We start from the raw sequence: 22,434 nt of genomic DNA on the forward strand, positions 1-22,434 counted from the left end.
AGTCAGTTTGTTAAAAACCCATGAAAGCTTTCACCCGAGCCTTGTGAAAAGCTCAAAGGAGGTTATTAGTCAAACAAAAGCCACTCTGCAAATCACAGATTTTCAGTTGTTTTAATGGAGACACTGATTAATCTTATTCTGTGATGAGTTACATTAATTCCCATAGTTTCCGACACACAGCCAGACTTAAAAAAGAAAAAAAGGATATCAATATGCTGCTGCTGTTGCAAAACTAAGGTACATTATTTACATTCCAAAAAATGGAAACATCAAAACAAAATACAAACAGTGCCAATGGGAGTGAATACTAAATGGCAAGCTAAAGTTGTGAAATGTTTCCCAGAATGACTCTACGGCACGCCGGGGCCGAAGCCAAAACAAAGACTTTCCAAGAACATCTGAGAAGGTTTCATCTTCTCGTATGCTAAAAAACACTTCATGAAGAAATAAACTAAATACTCAAACAGACCAGAAAGTAAAACATTCCTGATCTCAGTAAGTCTCTTTTCTCTTTCGCCTAACGTTGCATTGCAGTAGCCCGTCTGAAGCGGTGAGGTTTCCTGAAGTGCGTGGTCTGCCACACTCGCTTCTGACCTGAGGCTTTGGCCATGAGCCGCCTCCATGGCACCAGTGGTTTAACCTGTTGGATCTTTTCTATCTTTAGCACAAAAAACAGGATCATTTTCTGATAAGAAGTTGCTTGAAAAAGTGGAAAAATGGAAGGATAGGAAATGGAGAAATATCACTTTAAGGGGGAAATGTGTGCAAACAAGTTTATATCTAAATCAGTGGCCATTTTGTTTTGGCATTTAAGAAGGACTGGGAGGAACAATAAAGTGAATACTGGAGTGCTGAACCGTCCCGCTGCCTTTTCAGTCTCTGGTGTTAATCTTAAGCCCTACATAGGGCACCTACTGCAGTAGTGCATAAACAAAACAAAACACAAAAAATGAAGAAATGAATCCATCCTTTTGTTTTCCTACAAACCATCCAACAATAACAACAACAATAATATTAATAATGTTTTGAAGATGCAGGAAATTATTGCCTAAGGCATGATTCTATACAATATTTTCAGTACATACTTTGTAAGTGTTTGAGGAAAACAATCCTTGTATATCTGCTACTTGTTCCAAAAGAATATACAGCTTGATTACTCTAGTTTTGTGTGCCTTTAGTCCTTTTTTGTTGCTTTTCACATTTTCGACCGATTTTGTCTTTTTTTAGAGCTTTAGTTCATTGGCAATTTTAGAGGCGATGTTCTTGAAAGCAATGGATGTTCCTGATATTCGTTTGAAGCGTACGCCGTTTAGAGAGAGGCGGGGCAGCTTGCACACCTCCATCTCCCATTGGACCAAGCTCTCGGCGTGCCCATCGCCGTGCACGCAGAGAAGCAGGAATCGTTCCCGTTGCTCGTAGTCGCAGTTGTTGGCGTCCAGGACTTTGCGGATCTCGCGCATCATCTCGGTGGGCTCCATGGAGGAGGTGGTCTTCATGCTCCAGGTGAAGCGTAGCGAGCGTGGTTTGGAGTCTTTATGTTCCTCTTTCTGATCCCCAGACACGTTACGACTGCAGAGAAACAAGGTAGAAATTTATATCAATGTATATTTATATACATGCATGTTTTGATGTGCTAGACATGACAGCATTTAAAGACAAAAATAAAAATTTATGTCATCATATTCTCATGAATTCTCTATGAATTTCTTTTTTCTGATCAACACAAAAGAAGATATTTTGATAAATGATGGTAAGCACACAGCTGATGGTAACCATTGACTTCCATAGTAGGAAAAACAAATACAATGGAATCCAATGTGCTTATCATCATTTATCAAAATATCATCTTTTGTGTTCACCAGAAAAATTAAATGTATACAGGTTCAGATCAACATGAGAATAAGAAAATGATGACAGAAATTTCATATTTGGGTGAACTATTAATTTAAAGGGGACATATCATGAAAGTCTCTATAGGACTTTTTCCATGTTTAAGTGCTATAATTGGGTCCCCAGTGCTTTTTTCAAGCAAGAAAATGTGAAAAAGATCAACCCAGTAACTTAGTTTTGGTAAACCATTCTCTGCAAGCATGTGAAAAATAGGTCATTGAAATTTGGCTCCCCTTGTGATGTCAGAAGGGGATAATACCACCCCTTAATCTGCACTATCCAACAACGTTAGTGCAGAGATCAACACCTACAAAGTGGCAATTTTAACATGCTAATATAAATTATCTATACGATATTGTTAGCTGGAACTTCAAATACATACTCTGGTGACACCAAAGATTTATTTGGCATCTTAAAAAAGTTTTGTGAATGTCCCCATTAATAGTCATGTTGGACTTTCTTGTTCTTGCCACAAGGAGGCAGAGCAATCAAGCAAGCTCAGTCTAAACAAATGATTACTGACTTTCAAACTAATGTTGTCTAAATTATATTTTATTTTTGGGGGAACTAATAAGAGATGTGGGAATGGTAGGAAACAACATTGCAAATGTATATAAAGAAAAAAAAAATAAATTCAGACGTCTTGTCTCACCTTGAATCCTCATACCTCCCATTTCTATCACATTCTGCCGGCACTCTTTAAAAAAACAAGATGAAAGAGAGAAACAAGTTTAGAACCAATATTTTTGTTAATAAAGGAAGAAAAGATTAAAAGACAAAAGCATTTTAGACATCCTCGGGGAAAGAAGAAACATATCAAAAGACAACGCTAGAGAGAGAAACGGACATACTGTCGCAAAGGGGACTTAAAATTGACCTATGTGCCCGTGTGTTGCCCTATGATCCAACTTTCTGTTCCGATTTGTCATTTTGCAAAAGATGCAAACAAAACTTAACTTATACACTGCAAAAAAAAAAAAATGCAATAATTTTAAAACAAAATGTTGTCTTGTTTTCGGTTAAAATATCAAAAAATTCTAAAATTAAGATGCTGTTTCTTGATAAGCAAAATTACTCAAGAAAATCGGTCTAGTTTTTAGACAAAACATATCAAATTTAAGTGATTTTGTGCATAAAACAAGCAAAACAAATCTGCCAATGGGGTAAGCAAAAACATTTTGAAAATATTTCTTAAACACTAAATTCAAGAAAAATTCAAGAAAAATTTGCTTACCCCATTGCCAGATTCTTTTGCTTGTTTTATGCACAAAATCACTTAAATTTGATATTTTTGGTCTAAAAACTAGACTTATTTTCTTGGGTCGTTTTGCTCATCAAGAAAAAGCATCTTAATTTAAATTTTTTTTTAGATATTTTTACTGAAAACAAGACAAAACTACTAAGATTTTTTTTCTTGAAAATCATTTTTTGCAGTGTAACTTTTAAATGAAGGCTGTATTTGCCTACAAGGCAAAATGAGGGATTTTATGACAATAATGGTACATAATATGTAAGGGTTAATGTGGTCATTATCACAAAGAAACTTTAACAAAGTGAACCCTTATTTCAAAAAGTATCTTATACACAAATACAAAAATATTTAGTTATAAGATAACCTCATTTATCATACTACAACATGAAAAAGATTTGGAATGGGCATGCAATGGAGTGGACAGTGTGAAGCGGTCGGAGGAAAAGATACGAGCAGACAGATGAAGGAGAAGATCATTTTGACGCCGTCAATTTGTGAAAACAATGGAAAATGTATGTACAGTGATATCCAGCAGGTGAAGAATATGTTTTGATTTAAAGTGGCCTGATTTTTCTTTCTGGAAGGAATGACTAATGGTTATGCATTATAAATGTGATTCCTATGAGTCAGCTTGTCATAGACGGGATTGGTACATTATTTCAAACAAAATTGTATTTATAAAAAATATTTTCTTGAAAATGATAAGGCACTTGACAGAGATTTTTAGGTGGAAGGCATTTGATGTCCTTTAAGAACACTTTAGACACATTTTTAAATATATTATCAGACATATATCAGACAAGGCTTATCCTAGTCCCAGACTAAAGTGCATGTTTAATTTAAGAAATGTCTCAAAATGCACATGAGTACTGTTTTTTGTAAGGTACAACTTAAATGTCCTAAAATAACAAAGTACTAGTCCTGGATTAATCTAAACCCAGTCTGGAAAACTTTCCCATAAACAGCATTACAAAATGCAGCAATGCAAAAATGTTCGTTCTCGATCTGATGTCAAAACTGCACTGGCAGTAACAACAAAAGAGCTGGGACTGTGAGTCCACCTAACAGAGCCAGACAGGGAGGTCAAGGACTGGTAAATCATTCCCACAGGAAAAATCTGGAGCATGAGGGCTGGAGTAGGATGGGGAAGTGGTCGCAACAGTCAATTTTGGTACCTTAACTCCAGAAATGAACCCTCTCAATCTCCACATCTGTCAGCAGTTAAATTAAGAGCCCAATAGGGAGGCCTGAATTACACAACCAAGAGCAAGTCTGTTAACTTTACTGCAGCAGATGCACTAATGCATTTATTTCCCTATCGTCAGAGCAGACTAATAGTTAAAGATGCGACAATGATCCAGACAGTTATATAACGCAGTATACGTAATTATATAACGGTATGAATGAATCTCAGAAACAGGCCAAACTCGTATTTTAACTCAAAATCAAGAAGAAATTATTTAGGATAAAACACAATAATGGTCGTTACTGTTGGTACATTTAAAGCATGCCCTAGATGTATATTTTAATGAGATTCACCCATATATATAAAAAATCATATATTAAAGGGACACTCCACTCCACTTTTAGAGTTAAACATTACATTTTTACCGTTTTGGAATCCATGCAGCTGATCTCTGCATTTGGCGGTACCACTTTTAGCATAGCTTTAAGCTTAGCATAATCCATTGAATCTGATTAGACCATTAGCATCGCGCTCAAAAATGACCAAAGAGTTTCAATATTTTTCCTATTTAAAACTTGACTTTTCTGTAGTTACATCGTGTACTAAGACTGACAGAAAATTTTAAGTTGTGACTTTCTAGGCCAATATGGCTAGGAACTATACTCTCATTCTGGCGTAATAATCAAGGACTTTGCTGCCGTAACATGGCTGCAGCAGGTGCAATGATATTACGCAGCGCTTGAAAATAGTCCCCTGCTATTGAAAGTTAGAAACTAAACTGCAAAAAATTATTTTCAAGAAAACATTTTCTTAAAATTTTTGTCTTGTTTTCAGTATAAATATCTAAAAATTCTTAAATGAAGATGCTTTTTCTTGATGAGCAAAACGCCCAAGAAAATAAGTCTAGTTTTTAGACCAAAAATAATCATAAAACAAGCAAAAAAATCTGCCAATGGGGTGCGTAAAAAAATCTTGGACATTTTTCTTAAACACTAAATTTAAGAAAAATGCAAGAAAAATTTTAAGACAATGTTTTCTTGAAAATCATTTTTTGCAGTGTAGATAGAAACTATTTTCAGGTAAGGTGTGATATTATTGCGCCTCCTGCAGCCATGTTATGGCAGCAAAGTCTAGAAATTTGCAACTTTTATTTTTCCGTCAGTCTTAGTACACGATGTAACTACAGAAGAGTAAAGTTTTAAATAGGAAAAATATTGAAACTTTGATTATTTTTGAGCGCGATGCTAATGGCCTAATCAGATTCAATGGATTATGCTAAGCTTAAAGCTATGCTAAAAGTGGTACCGCCAGACCCGGAGATCAGCTGAATGGATTCCAAAACGTTAAAAATCAAATGTTTAACCCTAGGGGAGATGGAAAATTAACCTATTTTCAAAAAAGGTGGAGTGTCCCTTTAAAACTTAATATATAACAATGCCCAGAAGGGGCAATGACATCCTTTGGTCTAAAAGAAGAATAATGTGGGGCAAAAAACAAAACAAAACACTATTATACACTACATACAATGACAACATATGAGATGAGATTAACCCTCAAAAGCTGTGAAGAGAAAATGTGTCTCTAATCCTGTAAAAAGACTAGTTAATCTATGGTTGTGCTCAGTTGTAACCTGTAAGTGGTCATGCATTGTGGATTAGTAAAGTTCTGCTCATCAGACCATCAGACGTCTCATGCAAGCTCAGTCGCAGTCCAAGTAAGACAAAAGTGAGTGACAGGCAATTAATCGAAAACGTCTTTACACTAGGTTAAGAGTTACGTTTTAAATTTCAGTTAAACAAAAATGGTTAACTGGACACAGAGCCATTTATGGGTCCTACCTTTTGGTAAACCTGAATGACATGTTTCTACAAAACAAACAGAGAACAGAGACATCCATCAACATCTAGAGAAGATGTATCGAGGACATGTAGGGGAATCTGAGGCCAATGGTAACTTTTAAGAATGAAAGCAAAAAGACAAAACTTTTCAAGAACAAGTCAAGGTGAAATTGCACCACAAAATTAAAATAATTTTTTGGTCTATTTTTAGGAATATATATTCAACCCATTCTCATTAAGTGTGTATAAATAACACACAATGTGAAAAGTAGTGCAATACATATGGCAAATTCCAATTTTGCGTGCATATGATACCCAGTCCTTCCCGTTCACATACTGTAAATATGCCGCATCTTTTCGTGTCGTTTTATGTATTGGTTTCTCAATTTTTTTTTCTGTTTTTTAAACAATTGTCGCTTGGGTTTGGGGTTAGATTTGGGATTTGCATTAGGATTATAGGTTTCTTATTTTTTTTGTCTATTTTTAAACCATGGTCGCTTGGAGTTGGGGTTACTCAAGCGACAATGTAAAATAAAAATAAAAAAGAGAAACCAATACATAAAACAACACAAAAACATGTGCCGTTTTTAGTGAACGGGAAGGACTGTCGCATCATATGCACACAAAATTAGAATTTGGCGTATGTATTGCACGATTTTTCACACTGCGTGCTATTTATACGCAAGTCGTGAGTATGGGCTCTGATATTTGTTGTACTGCCTTGATTTAAAGTCCCCATGAAATAAAAAAGGACAATTCTCAATTTTTAATGGAATATCGCAGTGTTTATTATAAACAATTTATCTGTGTATCTTTTTTTGTATTAGTTTTTAATTTGATTCAATAGTGTCCTCACAAACTTCATTTAAAATCTGAAAATGTACTGTTGTGGCGATACTTCTCTGATAACGTCAGACGGCTTGGACGAGGCATCTGTTAACTCCGCTCCCTCCAACTGTCAATCTGCTACGAGTTTTCATTTCTAAATGAAATGCCTACTTTTCTATATCCAATCCTTTGAAAATTACAAGCCACGCCCCCTTTATTTTCCTTGCGTAATATTCCGTTTCATTTGGAAAGACGTCACAACATGAAAGTCGATCGCAACTTCCTGTTCAAGGGGGACTTCTGATCAGTGTTGCCAACTTGGCGACTTTATCGCAAAATTTAGGGACTTTTCAGACCCCTTTGGCGACACTGACAAAAAAGCATCTAGTGACAAATCTAGCGACTTTTTGGATAAGCCGTAGAAGTGACTGCTGGGTGGCACGTAGATTTTATGGGTAGTGAACCATTTCATACTTGTTTTGTTGTCTAACAACAGAAACATAGAATATATATATTTAAATGAAAAATGTTAGACATCGGATATATTAAATTCAGTTTGTGACAGTAAGTAAGAGAAAAGTGAACAGATTTGAATTCACAATACATATGAGACATGATGACGTCACAGTCACAGATATGCTAATTAGCGCATGATGTACATGATGCGACAAGCAGCTACTTTTTATAAAAAAATATTTTTGATTATTTTTACTCAAGTAAATAAATGCATTACAGTGATAAGAATTTGAAAAGAAATGTGTTTTATTGGCAATAAAAAATGCAATAAAATCTTAACGGTTCTCAAATGCTTCAATGTTTTTGCAAAATATTATTTCTTATTTTAAGATTTTTTTAAATTATATTTTTGGTTATTGTAATGGAATGTGACCTGGACATTTTGCATACACTGCAAAAAATGATTTTCAAGTAAACATTTTCTAAGTATTTTTGTCTTGTTTTCAGTAAAAATATCTAAAAATTAAGATGCTTTTTTGATGAGCAAAACGACCCAAGAAAATAAGTCTAGTTTTTAGGCCAAAAATATCAAATTTAAATGATTTTGTGCATAAAAAAGCAAAAAATCTGCCAATGGGGTAAGACATTTTTTCTTGAATTTTTCTTGAATTTAGTGTTTAAGAAAAATGTTCAAGATTTTTTTGCTTGGTCCATTGGCAGATTTTTTTTTTCGTTTTATGCACAAAATCACTTAAATTTTATATTTTTGGTCTAAAAACTAGACTTATTTTCTTGGGTCGTTTTGGTCATCAAGAAAAAGCATCATAATTTAAGAATTTTTAGATATTTCAGTGAAAACAAGACAAAAATACTAAGAATTTTTTTCTTGAAAATCATTTTTTGCAGTGTATATATTGCAAAAATCACATAATTGATGTAAATAACATAAAAGCAGTAACAAAATTCAATACGACATGAAGGAAACATGTAATGTTTAAGGGTTACCACAGTGCACATCTTATCTAGAGATCACTCAACTGTTCGCTGTTGGATTATAATGTCATTTTATCGCAGTTTTTCTGAATTTAAAAAGCATTCCTTATCTCCTATTCATCCACAAACAACTGAAAGCTTGAGATATTTACTTCAGGGAGTCTTCTTTTGTATTGACAGCGGGGACTGTGTGTTTACCTGCGCGTCAGCTTGGATGTGAGTTTCGTGAAAAGGTTTGTTGATCCACGACTTCGGGACTGTGAGAGGGGCGTGGCGTCATGCGATAAGGTGGGAGAGGCCGGTGGTCCGTTGTAAGTGGCCGTGCGTCTCTCCCTCAGCTGACCTCCGTGGAAGGTGCTGCGACTCAGCGTGCCTCGCGGGAAACGCAAACGATCCGGAGGGGTAGCGCTACTGATGCTGTGGGTGGAGGCTCCAGGGTTTTTCTGGCTTGTCTGAGCCGTGCTCGTACTGAAGAATAGATCAGCATTAAGGTTTAGAGGAAAAGACAAAAACAGGAAAATTAGTCAGCCAGGGCACTTACAGAGCACATTAAATGTCTGAATGTCATTGCATTCGATATAACATATTAAAGGGGACATATTATGAGACTTTTTTAAGATGTAAAATAAGTCTTTGGAGTACATATGTGAAGTTTTAGCTCAAAATACCATATAGATTATTTATTATAACATGTTAAAAATGCCACTTTGTAGGTACGAGCAAAAAATGTGCAGTTTTTGGGTGTGCCTTTAAATGCAAATAAGCTGATAAAATGCATGAAGTTGGTTTGTTGAAATTAAAACTCAATTGTGCTGTCAATTATTTTTTTCTCTCTGCACTAAATGACAGTGCCGTGGTTGGATAGTGCAGATTAAGATGCAGTGTCATTATAATAAGATCCCCTTCTGACATCACTAGGGGGAGACAAATTTCAGTGGTTTACCAAAACTAAGTTACTGGGTTGCTCTTTTTCACATTTTCTAAGTTGATAGAAGCACTTGGGACCCAATAGCACTTTAATATGAAGAAAGTCAGATTTTCATGATATGTCCTCTTTAAAACAAATGTCATCTGATACTAGAGTAATTTTTGCAATTATAAGTAACAAACGAATAAAGTTAGATTTTTTAGTTTTTCACATTAACTAACATTAGTTTGTAAACCAAAGTGTCTGAATACTTTGTTCATAACTCATTTCTTTACAAAAGTTTGCTTGTGCTAGCTTTCTTAAAAAATCTATCTATGTCACAGCATTAGATAACAAAATATCAGACACATAGCAATTATTTTAAAGTGTGGCTCATGTGTTCAAATACAGTACGATGCAATAGGTTTTCGGTCATAAAATGAAAAGAAACATCTTAACCAGACACTAAGCCTGTCTCGGGATAGCAACATGACGTGTGCCATTCTGTCTTTCATTTCAGACATAAGCCCAGGGTTTAGTTCAGCATGATTTAGTCCAATCCCTGACGTATAGTTTAGATACATTGTGCGAAAACTCAAATCCTCTGGGTGCCGTTCTTCTTATTTAATTTATATTCACAAAGATCCTTCATCAATCTTTGAAAAGGTTGCAAGGTCATCTTTACTTGCCTCTTCTTCATCTACAGTACATTGACCCTTAATCTTTCAATCAGGCACTTACCAGGGAATGATGGGAAGACTGCAGACTCTTTAAGGGTTAGTTAATTCAAAAATCGTGTCATTGCAGACTGTATGATTTTTTAGTCCAATGTGAAACAGAACTGAAGCAGTATCTATTGTGTTTCATAAAAACTAATACACTTTAGATTTGAATGTCATAAGTTCAACACTGCAAAAAATGACTCTTACTTTCTTAGTATTTTTTGTTTTCAGTAAAAAAGTTTTAAAAATTCTCAAATCAAGATGTATTTTCTTGATAAGAAAAATGACCTAAGAAAATAAGATAAAAAATATACAATTTAAGTGAATTTGTGCTTAAAACAAGCAAAAAATTCTGTAAAAGGGAGAAGAATTTTTTCTTAAATTAACCTTTCTTCTTACCCTATTGGCAGATTTTTTTGCTTGTTTCAAGCACAAATTCACTTACATTTTATGTTTTTTGTCTAAAAACTGGACTTATTTTGAAAACAAGACATTTGCAGTGAAATAAATTAATTCAAACGTACACTGCAAAAATTATTTTCAAGAAAACATTTTTTTAGTATTTTTGTCTTGTTTTCAGTAAAAATATCTAAACATTTAATTAAGATGCTTTTTCTTGATGAGCAAAGCGACCCAAGAAAATAAGTCTAAACATATTTAATTTAAGTGATTTTGTGCATAAAACAAGCAAAAAAATCTGCCAATTGGGTAAGCAAATTTTTCTTGAATTTATTGTTTAAGAATAATGTTCAAGATTTTTTTGCTTATGCCATTGGCAGATTTTTTTTGCTTGTTTTATGCACAAATCACTAAAATTTGATATTTTTGGTCTAAAAACTAGACTTATTTTCTTGGGTCGTTTTGCTCATGAAGAAAAAGCATCTTAATTTAATTTTTTTTTTAATATTTTTACTGAAAATAAGATAGAAATACTAAGAATTTTTTATTGCAGTGTACTTCTTAGACCTGAATGCTGATTTAGTATATTAATTAAAAATAGACCCTTAAATATATAAACACTGAAACACCTTCCACTAGTCATTTTACTAGGTTAATAGAGTTTATATACTATATTAGTGGGGCATATTACACACAAGGGGTTAGTTTTCATGGTTTAAGTGGAAAAATGCAGGGACTTCTTAAATGTTAGAGCGAAACCGAAGCTCCTGGACAGGTCGCCCTGAATTGGTTGAGACACTGGAGGTATGTGGACGGGGATGAGGCGAAGTCAGTCGGGACACACTAAGATTAGAGACAGACGCTAAACTGGCTTTACTTGGGCCTGAAGAGTTCAGAGGTGCCCTCTTTGGGCGGCAAGGTGATGCGGCAGGTGTGTCCAGAGGCCGACAGGGATGCAGCCTTTTGGTGGCGCAGTCGGACAGAGGCTGAGGAGGCGGTGAAAGCCACGGTATATGCCGTCGGGCTTGTGCGGACACACCTTGACATTTCACTCAGGCTAGCCAATGGTAAACGGGCAAATAAACAGCATTGGCACAGATCAGTCAGAGTATGTCCATATGAACAAAACAGAGCAAGATAAAAGAAAGCAATACAGTAAATAAGGATAGGAATAGGTCATGTTGTTTTTATGTATTTGCTGAAAAGCTGCTTTGCAGCAATGCAAACTGTTTTAAGTGCTATGGAAATAAATTAAAACTGAAGTTTATGCACGACTATGCAAATAAGAAAAAAACCTGCTTTTTTGCAAATAAGCAGCAGTTCATGCAATTAATTTGGTCTAAACTTTAAATTGACTCACTGCAAAAAAAATTTTTCAAGAAAAAAATTCTTACTATTTTTGTCTTGTTTTCAGTAAAAATATCTAAAAATTCTTAAATTAAAATGTTATTGATGAGCAAAACGACCCAAGAAAATAGTTTTTAGACCAAATATATCAAATTTAAGTGATTTTGTGCATAAAACAAGCAAAAAAATGCCAATGGGGTAAGCACATTTTTCTTGTATTTTTCATGAATTTAGTGTTTAAGAAAAGAAAAATTTTCAAGATTTTTTTGCTTGGCAGATTTTTTTGCTTGTTTTATGCACAAAATCACTTAAATTTGATATTTTTGGTCTAAAAACTAGACTTATTTTCAAAAAAAAACATCTTAATTTAAGCATTTTTAGATATTTTTACTGAAAACAAGACAAAAATACTAAGAATTTTTTTCTTGAAAAATATTTTTTTGCAGTGTAGTATTTTTGTCTTGTTTTTAGTAAAAATATCTAAAAATTCTTAAATTAAGATGTATTTTTTTGATGGGCAAAATGGCCTAAGAAAATAAGTTGAATATTAATCAAATTTAAGAATTTTTTTGATATTTCTACTGAAAACACAACAAAAATACTAAGTAAAAATGCTGGCGGGGAAAGAGTTAAAGGGTCTCGCTAATAGCACCGAAAACATTTAAAAACATGCCGTGAGACCCCTGTATTATTTTTCATTTCTTTCCTTTAAGCTGTTATTGTGTCTTATGTAAAAGTAAGAAACAGATACGATCAGGTTCAGGTCATCCCCACACCAGTGTACATAAGTTTCCAGGGGTTTCTAATGACTATTTGGAAACTAGTAGTCATTTAGGCGACCCACTATTAGTCAGTTTTAAAAATAGACAATTTTGGAAACCCTGATACGGCATGTAGGACAGTGTCTCTTCTTTTGTGGTCTCCAATGGCAAAGCTTCAAGGTAAATCATGGCAGATAGGCACAGCGGGGACGGCCTTCTTTTGTGCGAGATGTAATTGCCGTGAATCAGCTGAACAGTGGCCTCTTTGTGGCAGAAGGACCTGAACTAAAAAATGTCTCATGGCAAATATCCCAAATGAATCAGAGAGGCTTATTCAGACCATATCCTGGTGTGCCTATCCATGTTTATAAAACCAAACAGACAATGCATACATCAAACCCTGAGCAACCCCCTGGATGAGTTTGCATAGTAGTTTTTGTCAGCATATCTCTTTATGTATTGTTTAAATGTCATTTTCTTGGAAATAGACAGTAAAACATAAGGATTTTTCACCTGTTCTCTTTGCCATTCTGGATGACCGAATGTTTGTCCGCTGCGTTTCTATCACTGCACACATACGTGTTTCTCCTGGTCATACCGCTGGACACAGAATTGCTCTGCAGAAACACAAAAAAGTCTCGCCTTAATGTGTGCATGCCATAGGCACCTATAAGCATCCGAGAAACCTGCTGTTCCCACTTTACATACAGACATAAGATTCTTACCCCAGGTACACCAGAGCCCTTTTTCCCGCCAGGAATGTCGGCCTTGTTTGGATTGTTGGCATTGCCAAGTATGGGACTCGGAGGGCCCATGCCACGGCTCCCAGACGAGCTGGACTTGCGTGCCGGAGCGCTGCCCTCCTCTTTATGGTCATTTTCAGCAGACGTGGTTTGACTCCTCTTGGGATATCCAACCGAGGGAATAGCCGGACCAGCTGTGGGGGGAAAAGAGATTACCCCTTTTTTAAATGCATGAAGCCTCTTGATAAGCACAGAGTAAGGATGAAAAAAACGCTTACCTTGGTCACTATAACGACGTTGCTTCTGACTGGAGGAGATATTCCTTTGGACTTTGAGATGAGCCGGTGATTGGCCGTTATTGTGCTCGCTGTTGGGTCTGGCTTTAGCCAACGACAGGTTACTGCTGGAGCTGGAGTCGCTTACCTCCAACTGTGAGCGGACAAAACAAAATGTAAGATGCTGTGAAGCCCAAAGTATTGTCTGTCTTTTACGTGTTCACAGTCAGATGCAAAGCATAGTTTATTTGTCTCGAATGTGTACACAGACGTTTGATGCATGTGCTACATACTATGCTTATAATGTTTAAAAAATCTGACAGTTCTGATGACGAAAATTGTGTCACGCGTCCGTGTACGAGTAAAAATGGACCATACTTCGGCCTTGACACTAAAACAGACCTATATAAGTTAAATCTCCAGCAAATGCAGAATAATTACAAAGTGCGAAAAGAAGCAAATTTAAAGGGACACTCCACTTTTTTTGAAAATGGCTCATGTTCTAGCTCCCCTAGTGAGAAACATTTGCTTTTTACGGTTTTGGAATCCATTCAGTTGATCTCCGGGTCTGGCGGTACCACTTTTAGCATAGCTTAGCATAATCCATTGAATCTGATTAGACCATTAGCATCGCGCTCCAAAATATTCATGACCAAAACATCTCACCTCTGTGGACTTTCTGCCTAATAGGAGGTATGTAGCTGTGATTTCATCATACTTCATCCTGGTTAGAGAGTCATTGATCTCCTCTCGTGAGTAGCCCATGCCCACCATGATATCTGTAGTAACACAACACATTCACATAGGTTATTAAAAGCAAGTCAATGTCAGGATTAGGGACGCTAAATATTTTGTTACAGCATTGACATTGCAGGGTGACTATCTGCAACAGTCACATTGCAGAATGTGCAAGGTGGTTTTTAAAAAAAGAAAATTATTACGGATGCCTTTGTCAGTTTTACAATATAAGAGAACGTTTCAAACAGCAGAGAGAAATCACAGATCTCGCATAAAATGTTGTGGTACCAAATAATACACTTCCAAAAAAAGTTGCACCAAAGTGACCCTGTCTGTAAAATCTAATTTTGAGATGAAGATCATCAAAGTTTGATTCCACTTTAATTTCAATTTTGACATGACCTTAGTAAATATTAAAGATATCAAGGTTATATTTTCACTTTTATGTAAATGTTTTTACAGGCAGGGTCTTGGACTCTGTCAACTATTCAAGTTGTTTAGTCAAAGTGCTGTCTTTGGTTCAGCAACAGAATAAAGTGAAAAGAAACAGACCACTCCTGTATAGCCCGCATTGACTTTATTGTGTCTATAAAAATGATTTTACTGGAAGGTTTCGCATTCAAGTTCTGCTTTTTATTCAAAACAATGTTGTGGAAACTGTGGTAACGTACATGTGATGTTTGACCAGGAATTTTTTTTACATAGTAGATAATAATCTGTGACAGCCAGCCAAATATACCAAACAAAAACAAAAAGATTTTTTTTGACCGACACGTTTACATGAAAAATGATCATTAACAACCGCTGTGCGTAGAAAAAATATATATTTATATCTTATTAATATATATGATACCCAGCCAAATCAGATAAAAAAAAACAGACAAAATGTAGTTCTGATTTCATACCGATTCTCTTCTGGTCTGAGATGTCGAGTTCAGGCTCAACAAAGGGTTTAAGCTCTTCCTCGTCACAACCTGCATTGATCCACCGATCTGTCATGATTTGCTAAAACAGAAACAGGCAGGTCTGTGTGAGATTCTGCTGGCTCATGAATATGCATGCATTATTAAAGTGGGGCAGCTAAAGTTTATTAGAAGGAAACCAGAGACTACAATCTGTTCCTCAGGCAGGGTTTGTACAAAGTCATTTATTTTGAACATTTTCTGCACTGTCGCAAAGCAACTATACAGAAAATACAATTTAACACAAACAAGAGAGGCATGAGGAAAACAGGAAACCTTAAAAATTTAAAAGAATAGAATACAGGTTATTGCAAAACAAACACAGATGAGTACAGCATGGGGCGTGGCTAAACTCATCAATAATTCAACAGTGAACATCATTCAATTATGAATCTCCCTGTATAGGCCACATCTGTTATCCAGATTGTGCATCATGTGCAAGAAGAAATAGTCTGTATGCACAGCCCCCTAACACTGGGGGCGCTGTTCCCCAGGGTCTCTGTGAGATTGCAATTTAAATTTAAAACAGGGCGTGTCTGTGCTTCTGTACTCATGTTTCTTACTATGATGAAAGCATGCATTTAGAATGAGGGTTGAAGTAAACAGTGAATAAAAGAAAGAAGGATGATGGCTAATTCTTTTGGAAAATGGGTAAGAGAGATTCGGTGATAAATCAAGGTACATTTACGCTTTTACCGTATTCCCTCACCTCAAGTGTGCCCCGCTTGATAGGGTTCAGCACCAGGAAACGTTTCAGGAGGTTTTCACAGTCAGTGGACATGTAGAAAGGGATTCGATATTTGCCTCTCAGCACTCGCTCACGAAGTTCCTGTGAGGTATTTTGTCAAGTCATTTCCATGTCACATTCACATTTCATGCATTTAAATTTTATAACTTAATGTGCGTTCACACCAGACGCGGAAGAGGCGACAAAAACGCTTATCGCGCGTAGTTGGACGCTTGAACATTTTGAGTTTACTTGCTTCATTCGCATGTAAAAGTCTAGTCATTCGAGACATTCACGCGTAAATTCGCGTCATGGGAGGGGCTTATATTGAGCTCAAAATGAGTCAATTTAACAGATTGTTCGACCTCCTCACTCACTTTCTTCCAAACAAGATCCTTTTAATTCCTGTAAAGTACGAAGATGTCTCGTGTAGCGATGATGATTGTCCTCCATTGTTGTTTTGTTTTTCTGCCTCCACTCGCTTCCTGTAATCACGTCACTGCTAGCAAGTTCCTGATTGGTTACCGCCGCACGAAAATCCGCCAAAGTTCCGATTTTTCAATTCACGCGGAACGCACCATTCGCGGTTACTGCGTCGCTGGATGCCTATTTGCGTCTGTGCATTGACCTAACATGTAAATCACTCGCGCTTGGCGCCTCTTCCGCGTCTGGTGTGAACGCACCATTACAGTGCATTCAGGGTATATATATTTTACCACTATAAGGGGGTTCCTGGGACTCCAACCTTTGACCTCTGTGTTACTAACATGAATGAGCAACAGAACTTAAAGGTATTGCGGAGGATTTTCTTTTTCCGGGTGGATCAACAAGACTATTGGTCCTCCTAGTTGTCAATCAGGAGTGTTGCGCAATTGCATTTTTTTAAAAAGTGGAGAAGGCGGTTCTTTTCTAAAATTTGAGAAAATCCTCTGCTACACCTTTAACATAAATACATACAAATGACTTTAAAAACTACTAAATTACAAAGCAACTTTACAGAAAATTATAACTCAATGCCTTCTGCAAGCTTATTTAGGTAGCATAGGGGAAAAAACTCGAAAGGAACCTAATTCAGCCGTTCTCTGATATTGCAATAAATGTACATATTACAAATCTAATACAAGTCAGTATGTATAATACGAGTCATGTGTTTACTGAATAAATACAATTTTCCAATATTCAATTTATCAGTGGATATAACAAGGGGTAGTAAGCAGCCTCGTGCTTTTCTGCACAAGATCACACTACTTAATACATAAAATGTAATATTTTTAGATGAAGGATTGGCCGCAAAACAAAACATGACACGTGTCGGACTCTATCCACCAATACACAGGCTTCTGTGTGTTCAGATGTATGATTCTCTATGAAGGTTTAGGAGGGTAAAAGTGACATTTTAGGGCTTAGCAAACTAACCTTTAGATTCTGTCCATCAAAGGGCAGCGATCCACTGACCAGCGTATAGAGGATAACCCCCAGACTCCATACGTCCACCTCCGGGCCATCATACTTTTTACCTTGAAAAAGTTCAGGGGCCGCATACGGCGGGCTGCCGCAAAACGTGTCTAGTTTGTTCCCAATGGTGAATTCATTACTGAAACCGAAGTCTGCGATCTTAATGTTCATGTCTGCATCCAGAAGCAAGTTTTCTGCCTGCATTAAAGATCAATAAAGAGAAAATGTTTTTTAATGCGTCTGTATCTATTTACAAAATGTATGGTTTAATTATAAATAGCACCAGTATATTAAAAAGAATTTGGTACCAAAACGCGATAAACAGGATTTTAAAAAAATGAGTGTTGTATCAGGTCAGTATTAAAGGAACAGTATGTAGGATTGTGGCCAAAACTGGTACTACAATCACAAAACTTGTGGCTAAAACTGGTACTGCAATCACACAACTGGTGGCCAATACACAACATGACAACATAAACATCAGTTGAAGGCTACAACTCCACTTTTTAAATGACGATATCCTAGTTGGACAACTGTTGTCAGTGATATAAGTATTTGAAATGGTCAGGGCCATTTAATGATTAATTGATATAAATTTCTTACATACTGTTCCTTTAAATAGTACATTCTTAATTTACGCACAATGCCACAATATCCTCTTTGTTATTTTGTCATCTTTTCTCCCTTTTTTCCCAAACCGTGACAAACGCCAATCCTCCTTCTCTGCACAACGCAATAAATCCACTTAACCAATCAGTGCACCATTCCACGCATTGTAAACAATAATGGCGCCGCTTTGAATACACACAGAATCCTAGTTTTCCTCATCTACTTATTACAACAAACAAACAAAAACAAAATAGTAATTTTGATGGCATTGATAAACCTGTGGTGGGGATGAAACATAAGCCATCAAAATCAAATAATTTACGTGTGAGGCACTCAGGCGAAGGAAAAATGCCGGCTGTTGTTTGTTCTCACGCGACAGCATCAAGCTTCTGTCATGCTAACACACTGACCCCAGGGGATCTTATGAAAAACTTTCCATTATTTTACTCAAAGTCAACGAAAATCGAGCAGGACCAAAACATTTTACAGCTAATCGCTGTCAATAAAGTTCAGCGACGACGTCCCAAGGATGACAGCAGCAATGAAAGTGTTCTTAATATGACAACATAAGTGTTTTGATTAATGCCATTAATGTTTTTTTTTTAAATCAGTGTAAACAACTAGTCAACTACCGGTAAATGAATATAACATGGCAATGATGAATGCACATTTATATATTGATTCAATAGATTTATAGCATTTTGAAAAAAAAAAACTTGTCATGGATTTATTGCATTTTGCAGAATTTTTTTATAATAAATCTTTGAAAATTAAATTATGGATTTGAATTTTTAAAATTATTATAACATAAAGATGCAATGTGAAAGTTTGTAACAGAAAATAGTGGTTTTCATCTTGTCACTTTCTTGGTATAGAAAACACATTTTTACCCAAATTAGTCAAAATGGATTTGTTGTTTTTTGGAACCAAACTCTATTTTTTGCACCCTCAAATTCCAGATTTTTTTAGATGTATCTCAGTCATATATTGCCCTATCCAAACAAACCATACAACAATAGAAAGAAAGCTTATTTATTCAGCCTTCAGATTATGAATAAATCACATTTCTTAGTTTTTCCCTTTTGATTTTGGGGAGAAATTAGTCCTGCAAGTGTAACCTAAATGTAAATCCTCTAAGATGCCTCTTATAGTGGCCTGTTACAAAGCAATTTAAGCAGAGTAAAGATACCACAAGTAACAAAATATAAAAAAAGAGCCTGATTTCTGCCCGGCTTCCTTTACACAAGCAGTTTAGACAGCATTTCTCTGACGCCGACCGCGTCCTTATGCATCATTTACCGTACTAAACATCAGTCTGGAAACTGTAATGTTGCGCGAGTAATGCATCAAGGAGATGTGTAGGGGTAAAAACAAGAAACAAAATCTTCAGGGGTTAAATTTGAGGAGATACATGGGATCAATTATTTAGTTTAAACCAGATTACATCCTCCACGTCTCCTGCAGGTCTCTCCTGTTAACATTGCATTATTGTGCCATGAATCAGGGTACATTTGTGATATCCACATAAGTACCATGATATGTTGGTTCCCAAGTTAGTAGAGACACTGAGAAGGGTTTGTAGATCCACTGACCAAGCACTGGCCCAACATAAAAAAAAAAAACTAATATCATATGCAGGATTTTGAGAGAAAGTCACGCCTGGGAGTCAAGAGGATGTATTTGAGGATGCTGAAATCTTATCCTATATAATCAGACTATGTTTGCTGGGGTTTAGAAAGTTGACAGGAATAAGAAAGATTGAGATAAGTATAACTTAAGGATTAACGTTGATGTCTTACCTTCAGATCTCTGTGAACGATGTGTTTTTGATGGCAATACTGAACAGCTGATACAATCTAAAGTTAAGAGAAGAAACAAAATGAAGGATTAAAAAAGTGGGGGGAGAAACAGAGCCGACTGAATCACAGACTGGACATCGGTTTTTAGATGTCCTAGAGTCTGGTGTAAAAGCCAATAAAGCACATTAACTGGTATGATCGCTTTTTCCCAGAAAACAATTGATTGGACAGGGAAACATGTACAATGCCAAATGGTCCAGGGTGATGCATGAGGGAGAAGTGAAAGCCTGGAATGGATCTGGATGAGAAATGTAGTGACTACTGAATCATTAGATATTATTTCATTGTTTTTAAAGACAACTTTACCATAAAAATGGTCAGTATTATTTTTTACGCGATAAATGTTCCTGGTTTCATTGTGTTGTCATATAAAGTCCAGGTCCACGATGAAACTTGAAATCTACAATATTTTTTTGATAAGGTTATATGTAGGGATGTCCTACATTCCTGAGTAAACATGTTTTATTTTGCTGGGTCAGAGATACCAGTGTAAACGCGCTAATCATATACTAATAAACAATGCTTTATATTAAAGGATTAGTCCATTTTCTTAAAAAAAAAAATCAGATAATTTACTCACCACCATGTCATCCAAAATGTTGATGTCTTTCTTTGTTCAGTCGAGAAGAAATTATGTTTTTTGAGGAAAACATTCCAGGATTTTTCTCATTTTAATGGACTTTAATGGACCCCAACACTTAACAGTTTTAATGCAGTTTAAAATTGCAGTTTCAAAGGACTCTAAAGATCCCAAACAAGGCATAAAGGTCTTATCTAGCGAACGTCATTTTTGGCACTTTTAAACTTCTCGTCCTCCTCCAGTCCTGTGACGCGCCAGCACAACCTCACGTAATACGTTATCACATCAAGAGGTCACGGATGACGTTTTGAAACTACGCCCCAGTGTGGAGAAAGAGGACCGTTCTGACGTTGTTGTATGTCTAATGATACTAATTAATGTCTTTGTGTCAGTTTATTGTTTAAAATGGTCCACAAATGTGCGTTTCATATATGTAACACGTGACCTTTCGACATCATTACGCAATTACGTGAGGTCGCGCTGGCTCGTCACACAGCCGGAGGTAGAAGAGAAGTTGTGGTTAAAAAGTGCATATTTTTTATTTTTCTTGCCAAAAATGACAATCATTTCGCTAGATAAGACCTTTATGTCTCGTTTGGGATCATTTAGAGTCCTTTGAAACTGCAATTTTAAACTGCATTAAAACTGTTAAGTGTTGGGGTCCATTAAAATGAGAAAAATCCTGGAAGGTTTTCCTCAAAAAACATAATTTCTTCTCGACTGAACAAAGAAAGACATCAACATTTTGGATGACACGGTGAGTAAATGCTCTGGATTTTTTTTTTTAAGAAAATGGACTAATCCTTTAAGAAAAATACATCACACTCCTATTTTAAAGGAGAACACCACCGTTTTTCAATATTTTACTATGTTCTTAACTCAACTTAGACAAATTTATACATACCTATTTTTTTTTCAATACATTTTTTTCTTTCACTTTTTCGTTGGTGGCTCCTAATTCATCCCTGTTTGGATCCTAATGAATGAATGGGGCTAGGCTAAATGCTAAAACATTCACGATGCGCTGTACAAAGATTAAGGGCACGCATTGAAATAAGATAGTTATGTATTAATTCATCTAAGTTGGGGTAAAAACATAGTAAAATATTGAAAAACGGTAGTGTTTTCCTTTAAGTAACACAGGTTTGTGATGGAAGCATTACATCTTAATTTTGCCTTTCTCTTCTCATTTTCACACAAAGTAGATTTCACCTACATGTTAAATATTCATGCAATCTTATCCCAAAACATATCCTAGACATCAGATGCCAAGACAGATTTCCATTTTGGCATACGCTGAAAGAATCTGGTCGTATTTTCTGCTCTGCTAAAATCTCAGCGGTGCTTCATGCCTGACCCAGATAAGCCGTCTCCACAGCAGCAGAGGATGGAGGAAAGTGGGGCGGGCAATGCGAAGGGAGACCCCGTCTCCATGACTACAGATGTGTGGATCAGCTGTGGGCTAACCCACCGTACCGGCACATCACACTGACCAACCGCAGTGGGACTAGAGATGGGGGTCTCCGAGCAATCACATGGAGTAAATGATGCTTTCGATGTGTCTCATTAAGGCTTTCTAAGGCTATGTTTACATTAATGCGTTTATGCTTTAAAACACGTTACTTTTGCTACGTTTACGCCTTTCATCTACACTACATCACCGTTTTCGACCCTCATAAACGGATTCGTTCGCAAACGCTGAAGACCCTGTTTTAGTTTGAGAACTCAGACGTTGCTCTGAGTGTAAATGAACGTAGACGGAGTCTTATGTAAACGAACAGCTGATGTTAACCTGACAACGCATCATTTTCAAAGTAAAAATTATTTTATTCATGTAAATGTTGGTTTGCAACGGAGGTTTTGCCAAAAATAGTAAACATCTACCAACCAGCTATTATAAACGCTAT

At 36.1% G+C, this 22,434-nt stretch overlaps 1 protein-coding gene across 6 annotated transcripts in view; it reads right to left on the bottom strand.

Moving 5' to 3' along the window:
• Window positions 1–97: 97 nt before the first annotated feature.
• The window catches only part of mark3b (MAP/microtubule affinity-regulating kinase 3b), a 66,888-nt gene continuing 44,551 nt past the window's right edge, over window positions 98–22,434 (bottom strand). For 2 of the 6 annotated variants that reach the window (XM_065256320.2, XM_065256321.2), the window contains exons 7-19: window positions 19,888–19,944; window positions 17,441–17,677; window positions 16,007–16,126; window positions 15,241–15,340; window positions 14,264–14,376; window positions 13,601–13,751; window positions 13,305–13,516; window positions 13,093–13,196; window positions 11,349–11,528; window positions 8,642–8,911; window positions 6,167–6,193; window positions 2,543–2,587; window positions 98–1,569 (exon numbers count right to left, since the gene is read on the bottom strand). In XM_065256320.2, coding sequence (XP_065112392.1) covers window positions 1,224–1,569; window positions 2,543–2,587; window positions 6,167–6,193; window positions 8,642–8,911; window positions 11,349–11,528; window positions 13,093–13,196; window positions 13,305–13,516; window positions 13,601–13,751; window positions 14,264–14,376; window positions 15,241–15,340; window positions 16,007–16,126; window positions 17,441–17,677; window positions 19,888–19,944 — 1,962 coding nt within the window. In that variant the 3' untranslated portion in view covers window positions 98–1,223. The remainder of the gene's footprint in view (window positions 1,570–2,542; window positions 2,588–6,166; window positions 6,194–8,641; window positions 8,912–11,348; window positions 11,529–13,092; window positions 13,197–13,304; window positions 13,517–13,600; window positions 13,752–14,263; window positions 14,377–15,240; window positions 15,341–16,006; window positions 16,127–17,440; window positions 17,678–19,887; window positions 19,945–22,434) is intronic. The other 4 variants (XM_065256322.2, XM_065256325.2, XM_065256323.2 and 1 more) reach the window with 3 other exon arrangements.

This window comes from Paramisgurnus dabryanus, chromosome 12 (assembly GCF_030506205.2).
Source record: "Paramisgurnus dabryanus chromosome 12, PD_genome_1.1, whole genome shotgun sequence".
Taxonomy (NCBI): Eukaryota; Metazoa; Chordata; class Actinopteri; order Cypriniformes; family Cobitidae; genus Paramisgurnus; species Paramisgurnus dabryanus.